Source organism: Triticum aestivum, chromosome 6B (assembly GCF_018294505.1).
Source record: "Triticum aestivum cultivar Chinese Spring chromosome 6B, IWGSC CS RefSeq v2.1, whole genome shotgun sequence".
Lineage (NCBI taxonomy): Eukaryota > Viridiplantae > Streptophyta > Magnoliopsida > Poales > Poaceae > Triticum > Triticum aestivum.
Genome location: NC_057810.1, coordinates 62385182 through 62399389, shown reverse-complemented (window position 1 = coordinate 62399389; position 14208 = coordinate 62385182). Strand labels below are relative to the sequence as shown.

General features: G+C 41.8%; 1 protein-coding gene across 1 annotated transcript; it reads right to left on the bottom strand.

Annotated features, from left to right (window-relative positions):
• Positions 1-501: 501 nt before the first annotated feature.
• LOC123135788 (uncharacterized) lies at positions 502-5354 on the bottom strand. The gene is made up of 10 exons (XM_044555002.1): positions 4606-5354; positions 4467-4511; positions 3731-3832; positions 2880-2930; positions 2314-2451; positions 2113-2232; positions 1508-1584; positions 1362-1417; positions 1182-1285; positions 502-1073 (listed from the first exon to the last, which is right to left on the bottom strand). The coding sequence occupies exons 1-10, from the start codon at positions 5263-5265 to the stop codon at positions 831-833; spliced, it is 1596 nt and encodes a 531-aa protein (XP_044410937.1). The 5' UTR covers positions 5266-5354; the 3' UTR covers positions 502-830.
• Positions 5355-14208: the final 8854 nt, after the last annotated feature.

Here is a 14208-nt window from a genome sequence, read left to right as displayed (position 1 = left end):
TTTTTTAACACTACACTAGTGGCAAAAAACGTCTTACATTATGGGACGGAGGGAGTAGTTTTTACAGTACATTGCAAAGTAGTACCAGCCAAGTTGTTGTGATTCAAACAGCTTCATAAGCAGAAGGTTAAACAGCTTCAAAGTAGTACCAGGCGGGGTAATATAAGTAAATTCTTGGAATACAAAACAAATTCTGACACAGGCAGGGCAGGGTAGCCAGCAGAGACACAAAGAATCAGAAACAGAAGCTTGGCACATATGAACCAATCATACAAATTAATCAAACGACTGCCTTATTACTGTATGTCAAACTAATTTCATCCTTAGCACCAGCAGTGCGTATATATGCCAAACTGATCAACCAACAGTGGCATCAGCAGACAGCAGTATGTATCTTTGCCAACACAAGAAAGATGCACAGGTAAGTATCTCTGCTTCATTACTGTATTCACTAATATGTAGGGAGCAGCCCAACACAACACTATTAACCTAGCAATTGAATTTCTGCATCAGAGATCAATTATATACCAGCCAACAATGAAGGAGTTCCAATGTGATCACACAAGAAGATTCACCGTATACCAGCCAACAATTCACACAACACAAGTTTTTCTTCCTATCAAAGAAGAAGTCACAAGTGTATATGCTATGCCTACCCCAACTTCATCACTGCATGTAGATGCCTACCCCTAACTCTCTACCACTAAACTCGGAAACACTCTCATTCATAGGCAGCAGCCCAACTCAACTTTAATCCAGTGGAGTCTGTTGACTTGAACTCTGATCTGGGAAGTCTGTTGGCTTGAAGCCTGATCAACACCATGTTCTCTCTAGGAAGCCTGATGACTTGAATTCTCAGCAGGAGGAGCACGTGGGTAGATGATTCCGTAGTGATCTCCGGAGTACAGCAGGGTCACTCTTGGACGGAGAACTCCAGGAACAGTGTAGATATCTGGATCATGTCCTCCTCGGACTCGCTCCACTCTGAGGGGTACCTCAAGCGCTGTGGCCAAGGCCACCATCATAACATGATCCGTGAACCGACGAGCTGGCGTGACGCGCCGAATACACCACTGTTCGTAGAACAACAACAGGTTAGGTAAGTTGAGTGTCATGTATCCAAGAATGGATGCATTGGAAATCAGCACGACGTAATGTAAGGGAGGATATGAATCACTGACATCTTCCAGAGTGTAATTTCCTCTGAGCCCTGGTATAAGCGGTTCATACACCTCCTCGTGCGAGCATATCTCGATAGCTACTACCAATCTGAGGAAAATGAAGACTAACCAAGAAAATGTGTCAGAAACATGAAGTATGATGAACAAAAGGAAAAATGACTTCAAGGGTGTTTCTCTCACTGTCTAGCGTCGTATCGTACTTGCTGAAGAACTCGAGAAGTTTCTCTTTACGGTTGCTAAAAATGGCACATATTATGTCAGTCAGATGGAATGCACTTGGCTACGATACTATGATGGAATTGCAGAAAACCAAGCGAGTCAAGAACCTGCTAGTTGATTCCATGCTGTTCCGCCTGCCATGTTTCTTCCATCTCATCACTTTCTTGATCAGATCCTTAAATGCCTGAAAGAAGCAGCGACTCAATAATTCGTACTTGATAATCATATGTAATAGGTTACAATGATACATACAGAATACTGACCAGTAGCAAGATATAAAAGAACACAGCTAAGACAACTCGCCTGAGAAGCTTTAGTCACTAAGCATATACTATAGCATAGTAATAGAACAGTGAGGTGGCTATACAATAATAACCGGTAGGTGTGCATTGTTGTAGTGCTCAAACAAGCATAAAATTAAGTCATTTCCTCATTATAATCCCGTTGTTCCTTTGCAAGTATATTTTCTTAAGGCCGTTGTTACAATCGGGTTGTTAACTTTTCAATAAACTTCAAATTTGAGTTTCTGCCAACAGTGCGTAACACTGATGGCATGCCACTACTGTTAAGCAATTGTGCATCTCCTGCAAATGACAAACAAAGATAGTGAGATGCCAGATGCTTCTTCAAGTGTACTGTAACCTGAAGAGAATCATCCCTTGCAAGCATGTTTATCCAAGAAAGAACAAGTATGGAGAAGGCGAGAACTTACTCTGCTGCTCCTGGAAAACTCAGAGTTCCATCGAAGATTTGCATGTTGCGTAGACAGTCTTTGAACAACATCAAGGAGACGCTGTTCCTCATGTGTGTCCTGCCTATCAATAACTTGCTCCTGTTGTACATTCGCAAAAACAGAGAAAGTTAAATAACTAAACCTACATCCTATGAAAGGAAAAGAGGGGAGGATGATTACAAGGTATGAAAATATGAAGCTCCTGTAGAAACACTCCCCATCTCCAATAACCGATCGATATTCCGAATAGGCATCAAGATGGTTCGCCTCGTCAGAAGCAAGCTTATGATATCTTCTGACTTCAGTGATGGGATGTGTCTGCAAGGAACACACAAATATGAGAATTCAAATTACGCTGAGTTGAACATGGAAACAACATATCTAAAAATGTGATGGGAATTTTGTTTTCATTCAAATTTTCAGGTTTCCATGTTCTCTGGAAATGTTTGAAACCGCTAGTATATAATCTCATCATTAATACTGATCGGTTGTTGTTCAGTAAGAAAACAAGAAGATATCTATTAACACATGATAAACTCAGTAACAGTACAAGTACGATTCAAGTCCCATCAATCACAACCAAGAGTCAACATACAAGTTTAGTATTTATAAAAGAGAACATAATCCTTCTGAACAGTTGATTGTACAGGAACCACTAATCACAGTATCTTGTGATATAGGGCTTTGATCCTGATTTTTCTTGCACTTCCATTTTGAACATTCCATTAGGCAAAATGGAGACAAACCTGGTGCTTCACATGTTCCGAACATATTTCCATTCCTTTTCCACAAAAAATCTATTTGACAGGAAATGAAGAAAACGAAGTTAAAGACCATACATCATCCTGCCAGTCTTACAATTGTACAGAATCAACAAGAAGATTGAGTATTTCAAAACAAGAAAGAACGGAATAGAAAACGAATGGAATTAACAAACAACCAATCAATTTATTTTTCCTTTTCCCGGTCAAAAGAAAAAGGCAATAATGTATAGCAAGAGCACAAAACGTGTGCGTCCAAAGCTTATTTATTTTGGGCAACTATTTACATGAAATTATATTCTGAGACTTCTGAACCAACTATTGACCAAATGGCGAAACTTCTCACCAGATCCTGAAGTGATCGCCGATTTTCCATGTAAATGGCAAATGATTTACAGGAATTATCTTCAGTTATGCAGCCTTGAACTAATGTTTGTCTAGATTACAGTTTCTGATAACAGCATCTGTTTACAAAGGAAGCCATACATTCGACTTCAGGCTCTGTTACCAAAATATTGCAGTAATCAGACAACAGTTTCAACAAGATAGCCATTTGCTTCAAAATACAATGCCAGATTGTGGAAAGATCCACGAGAAACAAGGACATGTGTACTTCTTGCCAACGTTTGCCCAAGATTACTCCTATACTAACCAAGATTTCATGCCTCGATTACACTAACAGGTCCAAGAATTTAACATGAACAAACAGAAACCAAAAACCAAAAATTCCTGATTCTTCTTTCTATGCACAAAAATTAGGTAAGTGCAAGAATGCTCATATAGTCATACCACCCAAGAATCACAAGTGAGAAGAGTGGACAAGATTCAGCCCATACCTTGTTCTTGACTCGACTCCAGATCGATTTCCCCTTTACTTGCGGTAGTTTGTCCTGCTTGGGTGTCACCTTTACCACAACCTGTACTTGTGATAGTTTCTCCTGCTCCACAGAATTAGCATCAAGATCACACATTTCGGATTAGAGTGAAAGGGCTAACAAGATTGAAATGTTGAGTCATCCAAATCCTTTCTACTCTTGCCAATTATTCATATGAATCGAGTTTTGAGGCTTCGGAGCCAGTTTCAGGCTTTCAGGCAACAGATGATGTACGTCTGGCCAAGTAATTCCGAGCAAACATTCAGATAAACTTCCCCTATAACACCATTCATCTACACTGGAAACTGATACATTTTGGCATCAAGATTTCTTGCCAAAATATGACAGCAATCACTGCCAAGACATGATCCTCATATCCCCCCACATTTTTCACTTGCAGCAAAAGTGCAAAACATGCTAACATATACCAAACCAAATAGAAGAATCAGTTAGCACAAGCCTGGACACCTAAATCTTGAACAGTCGCGAATAATCACAACAAGATCCTTGCCTACCTCTAAATTTGATAACGCACCGCAAGACTCGAGTAATAATCAGGAAATGCCTAATCGTCAAACTGTCCCCAACATTTGCCCGAGATTTCGTTTCCACTGCTAAATCATCCCCAACCCCAACATTCTGACAGACCACAGCAAGTAATTCCGAGCAAGCAAGAAGACCAGATTCATGCTCATACCTGTTCCTTCTGGTACATCGCCTCTTCCGCGCGCAACGAGTTGTACTGCTCAACAGGAAACCAAGAAACGCTCAAGAACGCACTCGAGAGGCTCCAAGAACTCCAAGAAACAACAAGAGCACGTCGCAGAGGCCCTCACCTGCTGTTCCCATCGCCTGGTCCCCTCCTCGACGGCCGCCTGTTGTTCCCGTCGCCTGTTCTCCTTGTCGACGGCCGCCTGCTGTTCCCGTCGCCTGTTCGCCTCCTCGCTTGCCGCCTGCTCTTGAATCAGCTGCTCGATCACCGTCTGCTCGAACACCGTGTTGGGGTCGAACGGCTGCTCCTTGTCGACGGCCGCCTGCGCTTCAATCAGCCGCTCGATAAGCCGCTGTCTGGCCACCAGCTTGGGGTCCAAGTCCAACGGATGCGCCGCCGCGTTGGGCACCTCCCTCGTCTCCGCCACCACGGGGTGGCTCCACTTCACCCGCGCCTTTCTGCCGCCCATCTTGCTCGACTCCCCGACCTCGTCTCCGAAGGCCGCGCCGAAGTCGAGGGAGCTGCCGCTGCTGCTGCTCGCGGAGTTCGGAGGAGAAGGAATGGTGGAGATTCCCTTGCCCTTCCGGGGGTCGACCGCCGTGGCGGGGCTCGACCCATCGGCGCCGCCTCCGGCCTGGTCGAGGTGGAGGGGCGTCGCGGGGGGAGGTGGCGGCGCAGCAGCGGCCGGGGCCCCATCCCCATTGGAGGAGGCGTTGGAGTTGGGGTCCGGTTCATCGATGCGGTCCTCCGCGACCGGCTCTGAACCGGGTGCGGGTGGCTCCATCGCGGGCGCGGCGGGAGGACTCGCCTGGCAATTCCGCTAACTCGCGGGGGGCGTGGAGAAGAAACGTGTGGAGGGTGTGGGATGGAAAAAGGCAGAAGGTTTGACGGCTATTTATTAGGAAACTCTGATGGCGGTTTGATCCCTCGGGAATTCTCATTTTGCAACCAACTCCACATTGAACCACATATTAGAAGCAAGGAAGTGGTTGTTCGGTTTATATGGTTAATTCGCTTCGTCTTATTGGGGTTTTTAGAGTTTTGTTTCCTGGAAAATAACAACTGAAATAATCACAATAAAACTTGCCACTGAACCTTATTAACAAAAAAATATCGGTTTGGTTTGTTCGGTTAACTGGAAAACCGAAATACATGGCCACCATCATCCGTCCAAGCAGTGTGTCATGTAGCGATTTGTTATACTTTATACAGACATGAGCATCAATCATCTCAGATAAAAGATATGATTGTGCATTAGTACTACTAGTAGCATGTAATAAGATCCTAAAATCGATGCACTAGTACTTGCATTTTAATTATACATGTGTGTAAGCTATGTGCTAATTATTTATAGGACCAATGCACTTGTATTTGATGAGTCCATATACATCTTTAGGTGTTTTTTTAGTTTGCTTAGGAAACTTGTCATGCTCAGGAAGGCGAGGCGGTGGTGGCTCTATGAAGATGGAGTAAGGTTCTTCCTGCCCAGCCCATCCCGGTGATAGGTTTAACATCGTTGGAGGGCATGTGGAGGTGTGTCTCCAGCGATCTCACAGGATTCCGTCCGTGTTTATCTTTTGGTGGATCTGTATGCATCCGGTATTTGGTCGGTGTTTATCATTTTTGCTATGCACATCACATAATGGTTGTAATTAGGTTTTTGACCAATTCTTCAGTGGTTATGTTTCCGGCCAGTTCTAGTACTTCTAAGCTGGACTATTGTCTGCCAAGTAAATTTACATGCGAAGTTGGTATTCTCAAGTCGATACTTTGCTTGAGTAACAACATCCTTACAAGATGAAAAAGAAAGTGTGTCTCAGATTTCACGCTGAAGCATGAGTCACCAGCTGGGATGCTCTTGAACATGTGCTTGCTCACACTGGTTTCCTCAAGATCTGATTTTTTTTAAAGTGCCACAAACTTAATTATTTTAACATGTTCATATACATCAAGATTTTCCAAAGCAAACTTATATGAAAAATATCACAAATGGGCCCGTCTACGAGGATATTACCTAAATTATCACTATTGTGGTAGAAAGTCGTCGGGTGATATGTGTAACCTTCCCTGATCGAATAACGTACTCAATGACAATAAAAGTGAACTCCGCGCGAACGAGGCGAGAGCCAATTTCATATTCCCCAGTTTCGTTCGTGAAGTACTTAGCTTGTGTCGCAAAATCAATATGTATATGTTACACCGTGTTTATTACGTCTACAAATCTATGAAAATGCAAGTGAGTGCATAGTTTTTATTTGTAATGCCTACATATTTTATATATAAAGGAGTCTATAGCAGACTATCTAAATTATCATGTAACAACATGGGAGTAATACACCATGCAGTATGAAAAAAAAGATGGTACTGACATTTCCTAACGGGTGGGCACCACATTTAGCATATCTGGATGGGTTTACCTTCCAAAGCATTTCAGTTGTGATCATGAAGCTATTGTTGCTTTAACTAGTACTCCTCCGTTAAGAAATATAAGAGTGTTTAGATCACTAAAGTAATGATTTAAACGCTCTATAAAGAATTAAAGGGTGTAAGGTTTACATGTACTAGACAAACATAGCTCGAGGCAAAGGGGACCAAGCTACGTTCACTGAGATTAATGCATGATTAGTCTTTATCTTTTGTGTAGTAAGCCCATGGTTATCCGCCCTGAAGGAACAACAGTGTTCAGCGGAATTTGACGACTCTGGGCCTACCTTGAACTTCAACTACATCCAAGAATGTACGGCTACAACAACCACATACCTCTTTAAGCATTGTGACTTGCCAATGGTACCATTGAAGAGTCGGATTTCTTCATTCAACCCACTCGTAAAACAACCAAGACACAAATTGAAACCCGTTTGCACTTCTGTTATGAGAACTTCTATAGTCACCTCAACGACATGTTCAAGATGTGATATTGATGTGTCAATTGCACCAGAGTCGCCATGGATGCATCTTCTGAGTGTGTGACGATGCGATGAGTCCACTTTGCCAATGACTGATGCACCATCGATCAGTTTCATATCATGCTTTTCTTGTTCACCCACCTTGATCCTCATGTCATATTCGATTGCAATTTCATCACTAAATTCTATCCCTCTTTTGCCAGTCATGGTGATGAGAGTACCCTATAAGATTATCATCATTATTTAGTAGTTTTTCATTTAAATAAATATCTAAAGCTAAATAATTCCATTATGGTATTTAACTTGTAAGAATAACTTGCAACTAATGTAGCTAGTTCATTGTTTTTTTTCAAACAAAGAGCATGCCTCGTCGATTTCCATTAAAGAAACGGCTAGTGTTTCTACAAGGACAGAAGCAAAAGCAAAACAAAAGGAAGTGTGAAATGTCTAGTTGCAAACTATAAAAGAAAGCCTCTAAATCAAAGTGCTCATACAAACCAAATGCATAAGGATCATAACATAAATGATTACACCATCCAAACTAAATGATTAAAAAGTGCATGATGGTGTTAGAGAAGGAAAATTGGCCCCCTCAATTTATTTGATTTGTATTTAAATCCCAAATTTTAATTGCATAAACCTATTCAAAGGAATAAAGAATAGAGAAAATAAATAGTGATGGGATCATTCATCTATGCATGTCCCTACGCCTATAAACAAAATAAAATCAATTGCGTGTGGTGTACAAAGTGAAGGAAATATGCCCTAGAGGCAATAACAAAGTTATTATTTATTTTCTTAATTCATGATAAATGTTTATTATTCATGCTAGAATTGTATTAACCGGAAACTTAGTACATGTGTGAATACATAGACAAAACATATAGTCCCTAGTATGCCTCTACTTGACTAGCTCGTTAATCAAAGATGGTTATGTTTCCTAACCATAGACATGTGTTGTATTTGATGAACGGGATCACATCATTAGGAGAATGATGTGATGGACATGACCCATCCGTTAGCTTAGCATTATGATCGTATCAGTTTCATTGCTACTGCTTTTGTCATGACTTATACAAGTTCCTCAGACTATGAGATTATGCAACTCCCGAATACTGGAGGAACACTTTGTGTGCTACCAAACATCACAACGTAAAAGGGTGATTATAAAGGTGCTCTACAGGTGTCTCCGAAGGTGTTTGTTGGGTTGGCATAGATCGAGATTAGGATTTGTCACTCCGTGTTTCGGAGAGGTATCTCTGGGCCCTCTCGATAATACTCATCACTATAAGCCTTGCAAGCATTGTGACTATGAGTTAGTTGCGGGATGAAGTATTACGGAACAAGTAAAGAGACTTGCTGGTAACGAGATTGAACTAGGTGTTGAGATACCGACGATCGAATCTCGGGCAAGTAACATACCAATGACAAAGGGAATAACGTATGTTGTTATGCGGTTCGACCGATAAAGATTTTCGTAGAATATGTAGGAGCCAATATGGGAATCCAGGTTCCGCTATTGGTTATTGACCAGAGAGGTGTCTCGGTCATGTCTACATAGTTCTCGAACCCGTAGGGTCCGCACGCTTAACGTTCGTTGATGATATAGTATTATATAAGTTATGTATGTTGGTGACCGAATGTTGTTCGGAGTCCCGGATATGATCACGGACATGACGAGGAACTCCGGAATGGTCCAAAGATAAAGATTGATATATGGGATAATAGTGTTTGGTCTCCGGAAGGGTTCCGGAATTCACCGGAAGGGGTTCCGGATGTTTCACGAAATGTTTGGGTACGAGAACACTTTATTTGGGCCAAAGGGGAAAGCCCACAAGGTTTTTGGAAAGCGCAAAAGGAAGTTTTGCAGAGTCCAGGGGCCAGACGCCAGGGTCCTTGGCGTCTGGGTCCATATGCCAGGAACCTTGGCGTCTGGCCCTGGAGTCCGAGAAGGACTCTTGCCTTTTGGGTGAAACCGACTTTGTGGAAGCTTTTACTCCAAGTTTCGACCCCAAGGCTCAACATATAAATAGAGGGGCAGGGCTAGCACCAAAGACATATCAAGAAACACTAAGCCGTGTGCCTGCAACCCCGTCCCCTCTAGTTTATCCTCCGTCATAGTTTCTGTAGTGCTTAGGTGAAGCCCTGCAGAGATTGTTCTTCACTAGCACCGTCACCACGCTGTCGTGCTGCCGGAACTCATCTACTACTTCGCCCGCCTTGCTGGATCAAGAAGGCGAGGACGTCATCAAGCTGAACGTGTACTGAACGCGGAGGTGCCGTACGTTCGGTACTTGATCGGGGCAGACCGTGAAGGTGTATGACTACATCAAACGCGTTGATAAACACTTCTGCTTAGCGATCTTCAAGGGTATGAAGATACACTCCCCCTCTCGTTGCTATGCATCATATAGATAGATCTTGCATGATCATAGGAATTTTTTTGAAATTACTGCGTTCCCCAACAGTGGTATCAAAGCCAGGTCTATGCGTAGATGTTATATGCACGAGTATTACACAAAGTGTTGTGGGCGATAATAGTCATACTGCTTACCAACATGTCATACTTTGATTCGGCGATATTGTTTGATGAAGCAGCTCAGACCGACATTACGTGTACGCTTGCGCGAGACTGGTTCTACTAATGTGCTTTGCACATAGGTGGTTGTTGAGTGTCTGTTTCTCCAACTTTAGGTTAATTGAGTGTGGCTACGCCCGGTCCTTGTTGAAGGTTAAAACAGCACACTTGACGAAAAATCGTTGTGGTTTTGATGCCTAGGTAAGAGCAGTTCTTGCTAGAAGTCCGTATCAGCCACGTAAAACTTGCAACAACAAATTAGAGGATGTCTAACTTGTTTTTGCAGGGCTTGCTGTGATGTGATATGGTCAAGGCATGATGTGATATAAATTGTTGTATGAGATGATCATGTTTTGTAACAAAGTTATCGGCAACTGGCAGGAGCAATATGGTTGTCACTTTATTGTATGCAATGCAATCGCCATGTAATTGTTTTACTTTATCACTAAGAGGTAGCGATAGTCGTAGTAACAATGTGGCGAGACGACAACGATGCTGCAATGGAGATCAAGGTGTCGCACCGGTGACGTTGGAGATCATGACGATGCTTCGGTGATAGAGATCATGAGCACAAGATGATGATGGCCATATCATCTCACATATTTTGATTGCATGTGATGTTTATCCTTTATGCATCTTATTTTGCTTAGTACGACATTAGCATTATAAGATGACCCCTTACTAAATTTCAAGGTATAAGTGTTCTCCCTGAGTATGCACCGTTGCTACAGTTCTTCGTGCTGAGACACCACATGATGATCGGGTGTGATAGGCTCTACGTTCACATACAATGGGTGCAAGCTAGTTTTGCACATGCAGAATACTCGGGTTAAACTTGATGAGCCTAGCATATGCAGATATGGCCTCGGAACACTGAGACCGAAAGGTCGAGCGTGAATCATATAGTAGATTGATAACCCACAAGTATAGGGGATCGCAACCGTTTTTGAGGGTAGAGTATTCAACCCAATTTATTGATTCGACATAAGGGGAGCCAAAGAATATTCTCAAGTATTAGTAGTTGACTTGTCAATTCAACCACACCCGGATAACTTAGTATCTGCAGCAAAGTATTTAGTAGCAAAGTAGTATGGAAGTAACGGTAACAGTGGCAAAAGTAATAGTGGCAGTTTTGTAGTAATTGTAAAAGTGGCAACGGTAAAGTAAATAAGCAAAGCACAATATGTGAAAAGCTTGAAGGCATTGGATTAGTGATGGATAATTATGTTAGATGCAATTCCTCATGTAATAGTTATAACACAGGGTGACACAGAACTAGCTCCAATTCATCAATGTAATGTAGGCATGTATTTCGAATATAGTCATACGTGCTTATGGAAAAGAACTTGCATGACATCTTTTGTCCTACCCTCCCATGGCAGCGGGGTCCTAATGGAAACTAAGGGATATTGAGGCCTCCTTTTAATAGAGTACCGGACCAAAGCATTAACACTTAGTGAATACATGAACTCCTCAAACTACGGTCATCACCGAGAAGTATCCCGATTATTGTTACTTCGGGGTTGTCGGATCATAACACATAATAGGTGACTATAGACTTGCAAGATAGGATCAAGAACTCACATATATTCATGAAAACATAATAGGTCCAGATCTGAAATCATGGCACTCGGGCCCTAGTGACAAGCATTAAGCATAGAAAAGTCATAGCAACATCAATCTCAAAACATAGTGGATACTAGGGATCAAACCCTAACAAAACTAACTCGATTACATGGTAAATCTCATCCAACCCATCACCGTCCAGCAAGCCTACGATGGAATTACTCACACATGGCGGTGAGCATCATGAAATTGGTGATGGAGGATGGTTAATGACGACGACGACGACGAATCCCCCTCTCCGGAGCCCCGAACGGACTCTAGATCAGCCCTCCCGGGATAGATTAGGGCTTGGCGGTGGCTCCGTATCGTAAAACGCGATGAAACTTTCTCTCTGATTTTTCTCTCCGTGAAAGCAAATATATGGAGTTGGAGTTGAGGTCAGTGGACGTCCAGGGGGCCCACGAGGCAGGGGGCGCCCCCACCCTCGTGGACAGGGTGTGGCCCCCCTAAAGTTGATTCTTTTGCCAATATTTTTTATTAATTCTGAAAAGTTGCTCCGTGGATTTTTAGGTCATTCCGAGAACTTTTATTTCTACACAAAAATAACACCATGGCAGTTCTGCTGAAAACAGCGTCAGTCTGGGTTAGTTCCATTCAAATCATGCAAGTTAGAGTCCAAAACAAGGGCAAAAGTGTTTGGAAATGTAGATACGACAGAGACGTATCAACTCCCCCAAGCTTAAACCTTTGCTTGTCCTCAAGCAATTCAGTTGACAAACTGAAAGTGATAAAGAAAAACTTTTACAAACTCTGTTTGCTCTTGTTGTTGCAAATATGTAAAGCCAGCATTCAAGTTTTCAGCAAAGATTATGAACTAACCATATTCACAATAACACTTAGGCCTCATGTTTACTCATATCAATGGCATGATCAACTAGCGAGCAATAATAATAAATCTCGGATGACAACACTTTCTCAAAACAATCATAATATGATATAACAAGATGGTATCTCGCTAGCCCTTTCTGAGACCGCAAAACATAAATGTAGAGCACCTTTAAAGATCAAGGACTGACTAAACATTGTAATTCATGGTAAAAGAGATCCAGTCATAGTCATACCCAATATAAACTAATAGTAATGCATGCAAATGACAGCAGTGCTCTCCAGCGGGTGCTTTTTAATAAGAGGGTGATGACTCAACATAAAAGTAAATGGTTAGGCCCTTCGCAAAGGGAAGCAGGGATTTATAGAGGTGCCAGAGCTCGATTTTGAAATAGAGATGAATAACATTTTGAGCGGTATACTTTCACTATCAACATAACAACTAAGAGATCTCGATATCTTCCATGCTACACACATTATAGGCGGTTCCCAAACAGAATGGTAAAGTTTATACTCCCCCACCACCAACAAGCATCAATCCATGGTTTGCCCGAAACAATGGGTGCCTCCAACTAGCAACAATCCTGGGGGAGTTTTGTTTGCAATTATTTTGATTTAATTTGAGCATGGGACTGGGCATCCTAGTGATCAGCCATTTTCTCGTGAATGAGGAGCAGAGTCCACTCCTCTTGAGAATAACCCGCCTAACATGGAAGATACAGACAACCCTAGTTGATACATGAGTTGTTCGAGTATACAAAACATAATTTCATTTGAAGGTTTGGAGTTGGGCACATACAAATTTACTTGGAATGGCAGGTAGATACCACATATAGGAAGGTATGGTGGACTCATATGGAATAACTTTGAGGTTTATGGAGTTTGGATGCACAATCAGTATTCCCGCTTAGTACAGGTGAAGGCTAGCAAGAGACTGGGAAGCGACCAACTTAGAGAGCGACAACAGTCATGAACATGCATTAAAATTAATCAACATCGAGTGCAAGCATGAGTAGGATATAATCCATCATGAACATAAATATTGTAAAGGCGATATTGATTTTGTTTCAACTACATGCGCGGACATGTGCCAAGTCAAGTCACTCGAATCATTCAAAGGAGGATACCACCCTATCATACCACATCACAACCATTTTAATAGCATGTTGGCACACAAGGTAAACCATTATAAGCTCCTAGTTAATTAAGCATGGCATAAGCAACTATAATCTCTAATTGTCATTGCAAACATGTTTATTCATAATAGGCTGAATTAGGAACGATGAACTAATCATATTTACAATAACAAGAGAGGCCGAGTTCATACCAGCTTCTCTCATCTCAATCAATCCATCATATATCATCATTATTGCCTTTCACTTGCACGACCAAACGGTGTTGATAATAATAATAGTGCATGTGCATTGGACTAAGCTGGAATCTGCAAGCATTCAATTCAAGGGAGAAGACAAGGTAATATGGGCTCTTGATTAAATCAACAATAATGCGTATGAGAGCCACTCAACATTTTCATTATGGTCTTCTCCTTTAGACCCCCAAAGGAAAGAAAAGAAATAAAACTATTTACACGGGAAAGCTCCCAACAAGCAAAAGAAGAACATGAAATATTTTTGGGTTTTCTTTTAATTACTACTACAAGCATGCAGAGTAAGCTAACTAATTTTTTTTGTTTTTCTTAAGGTTTATCAGACACACAAGAAGAAAGCTAGAAAAAGAAAATAAACTAGCATGGATAGTACAATGAAAAAGTATGAGCACCGACAACTAGAGT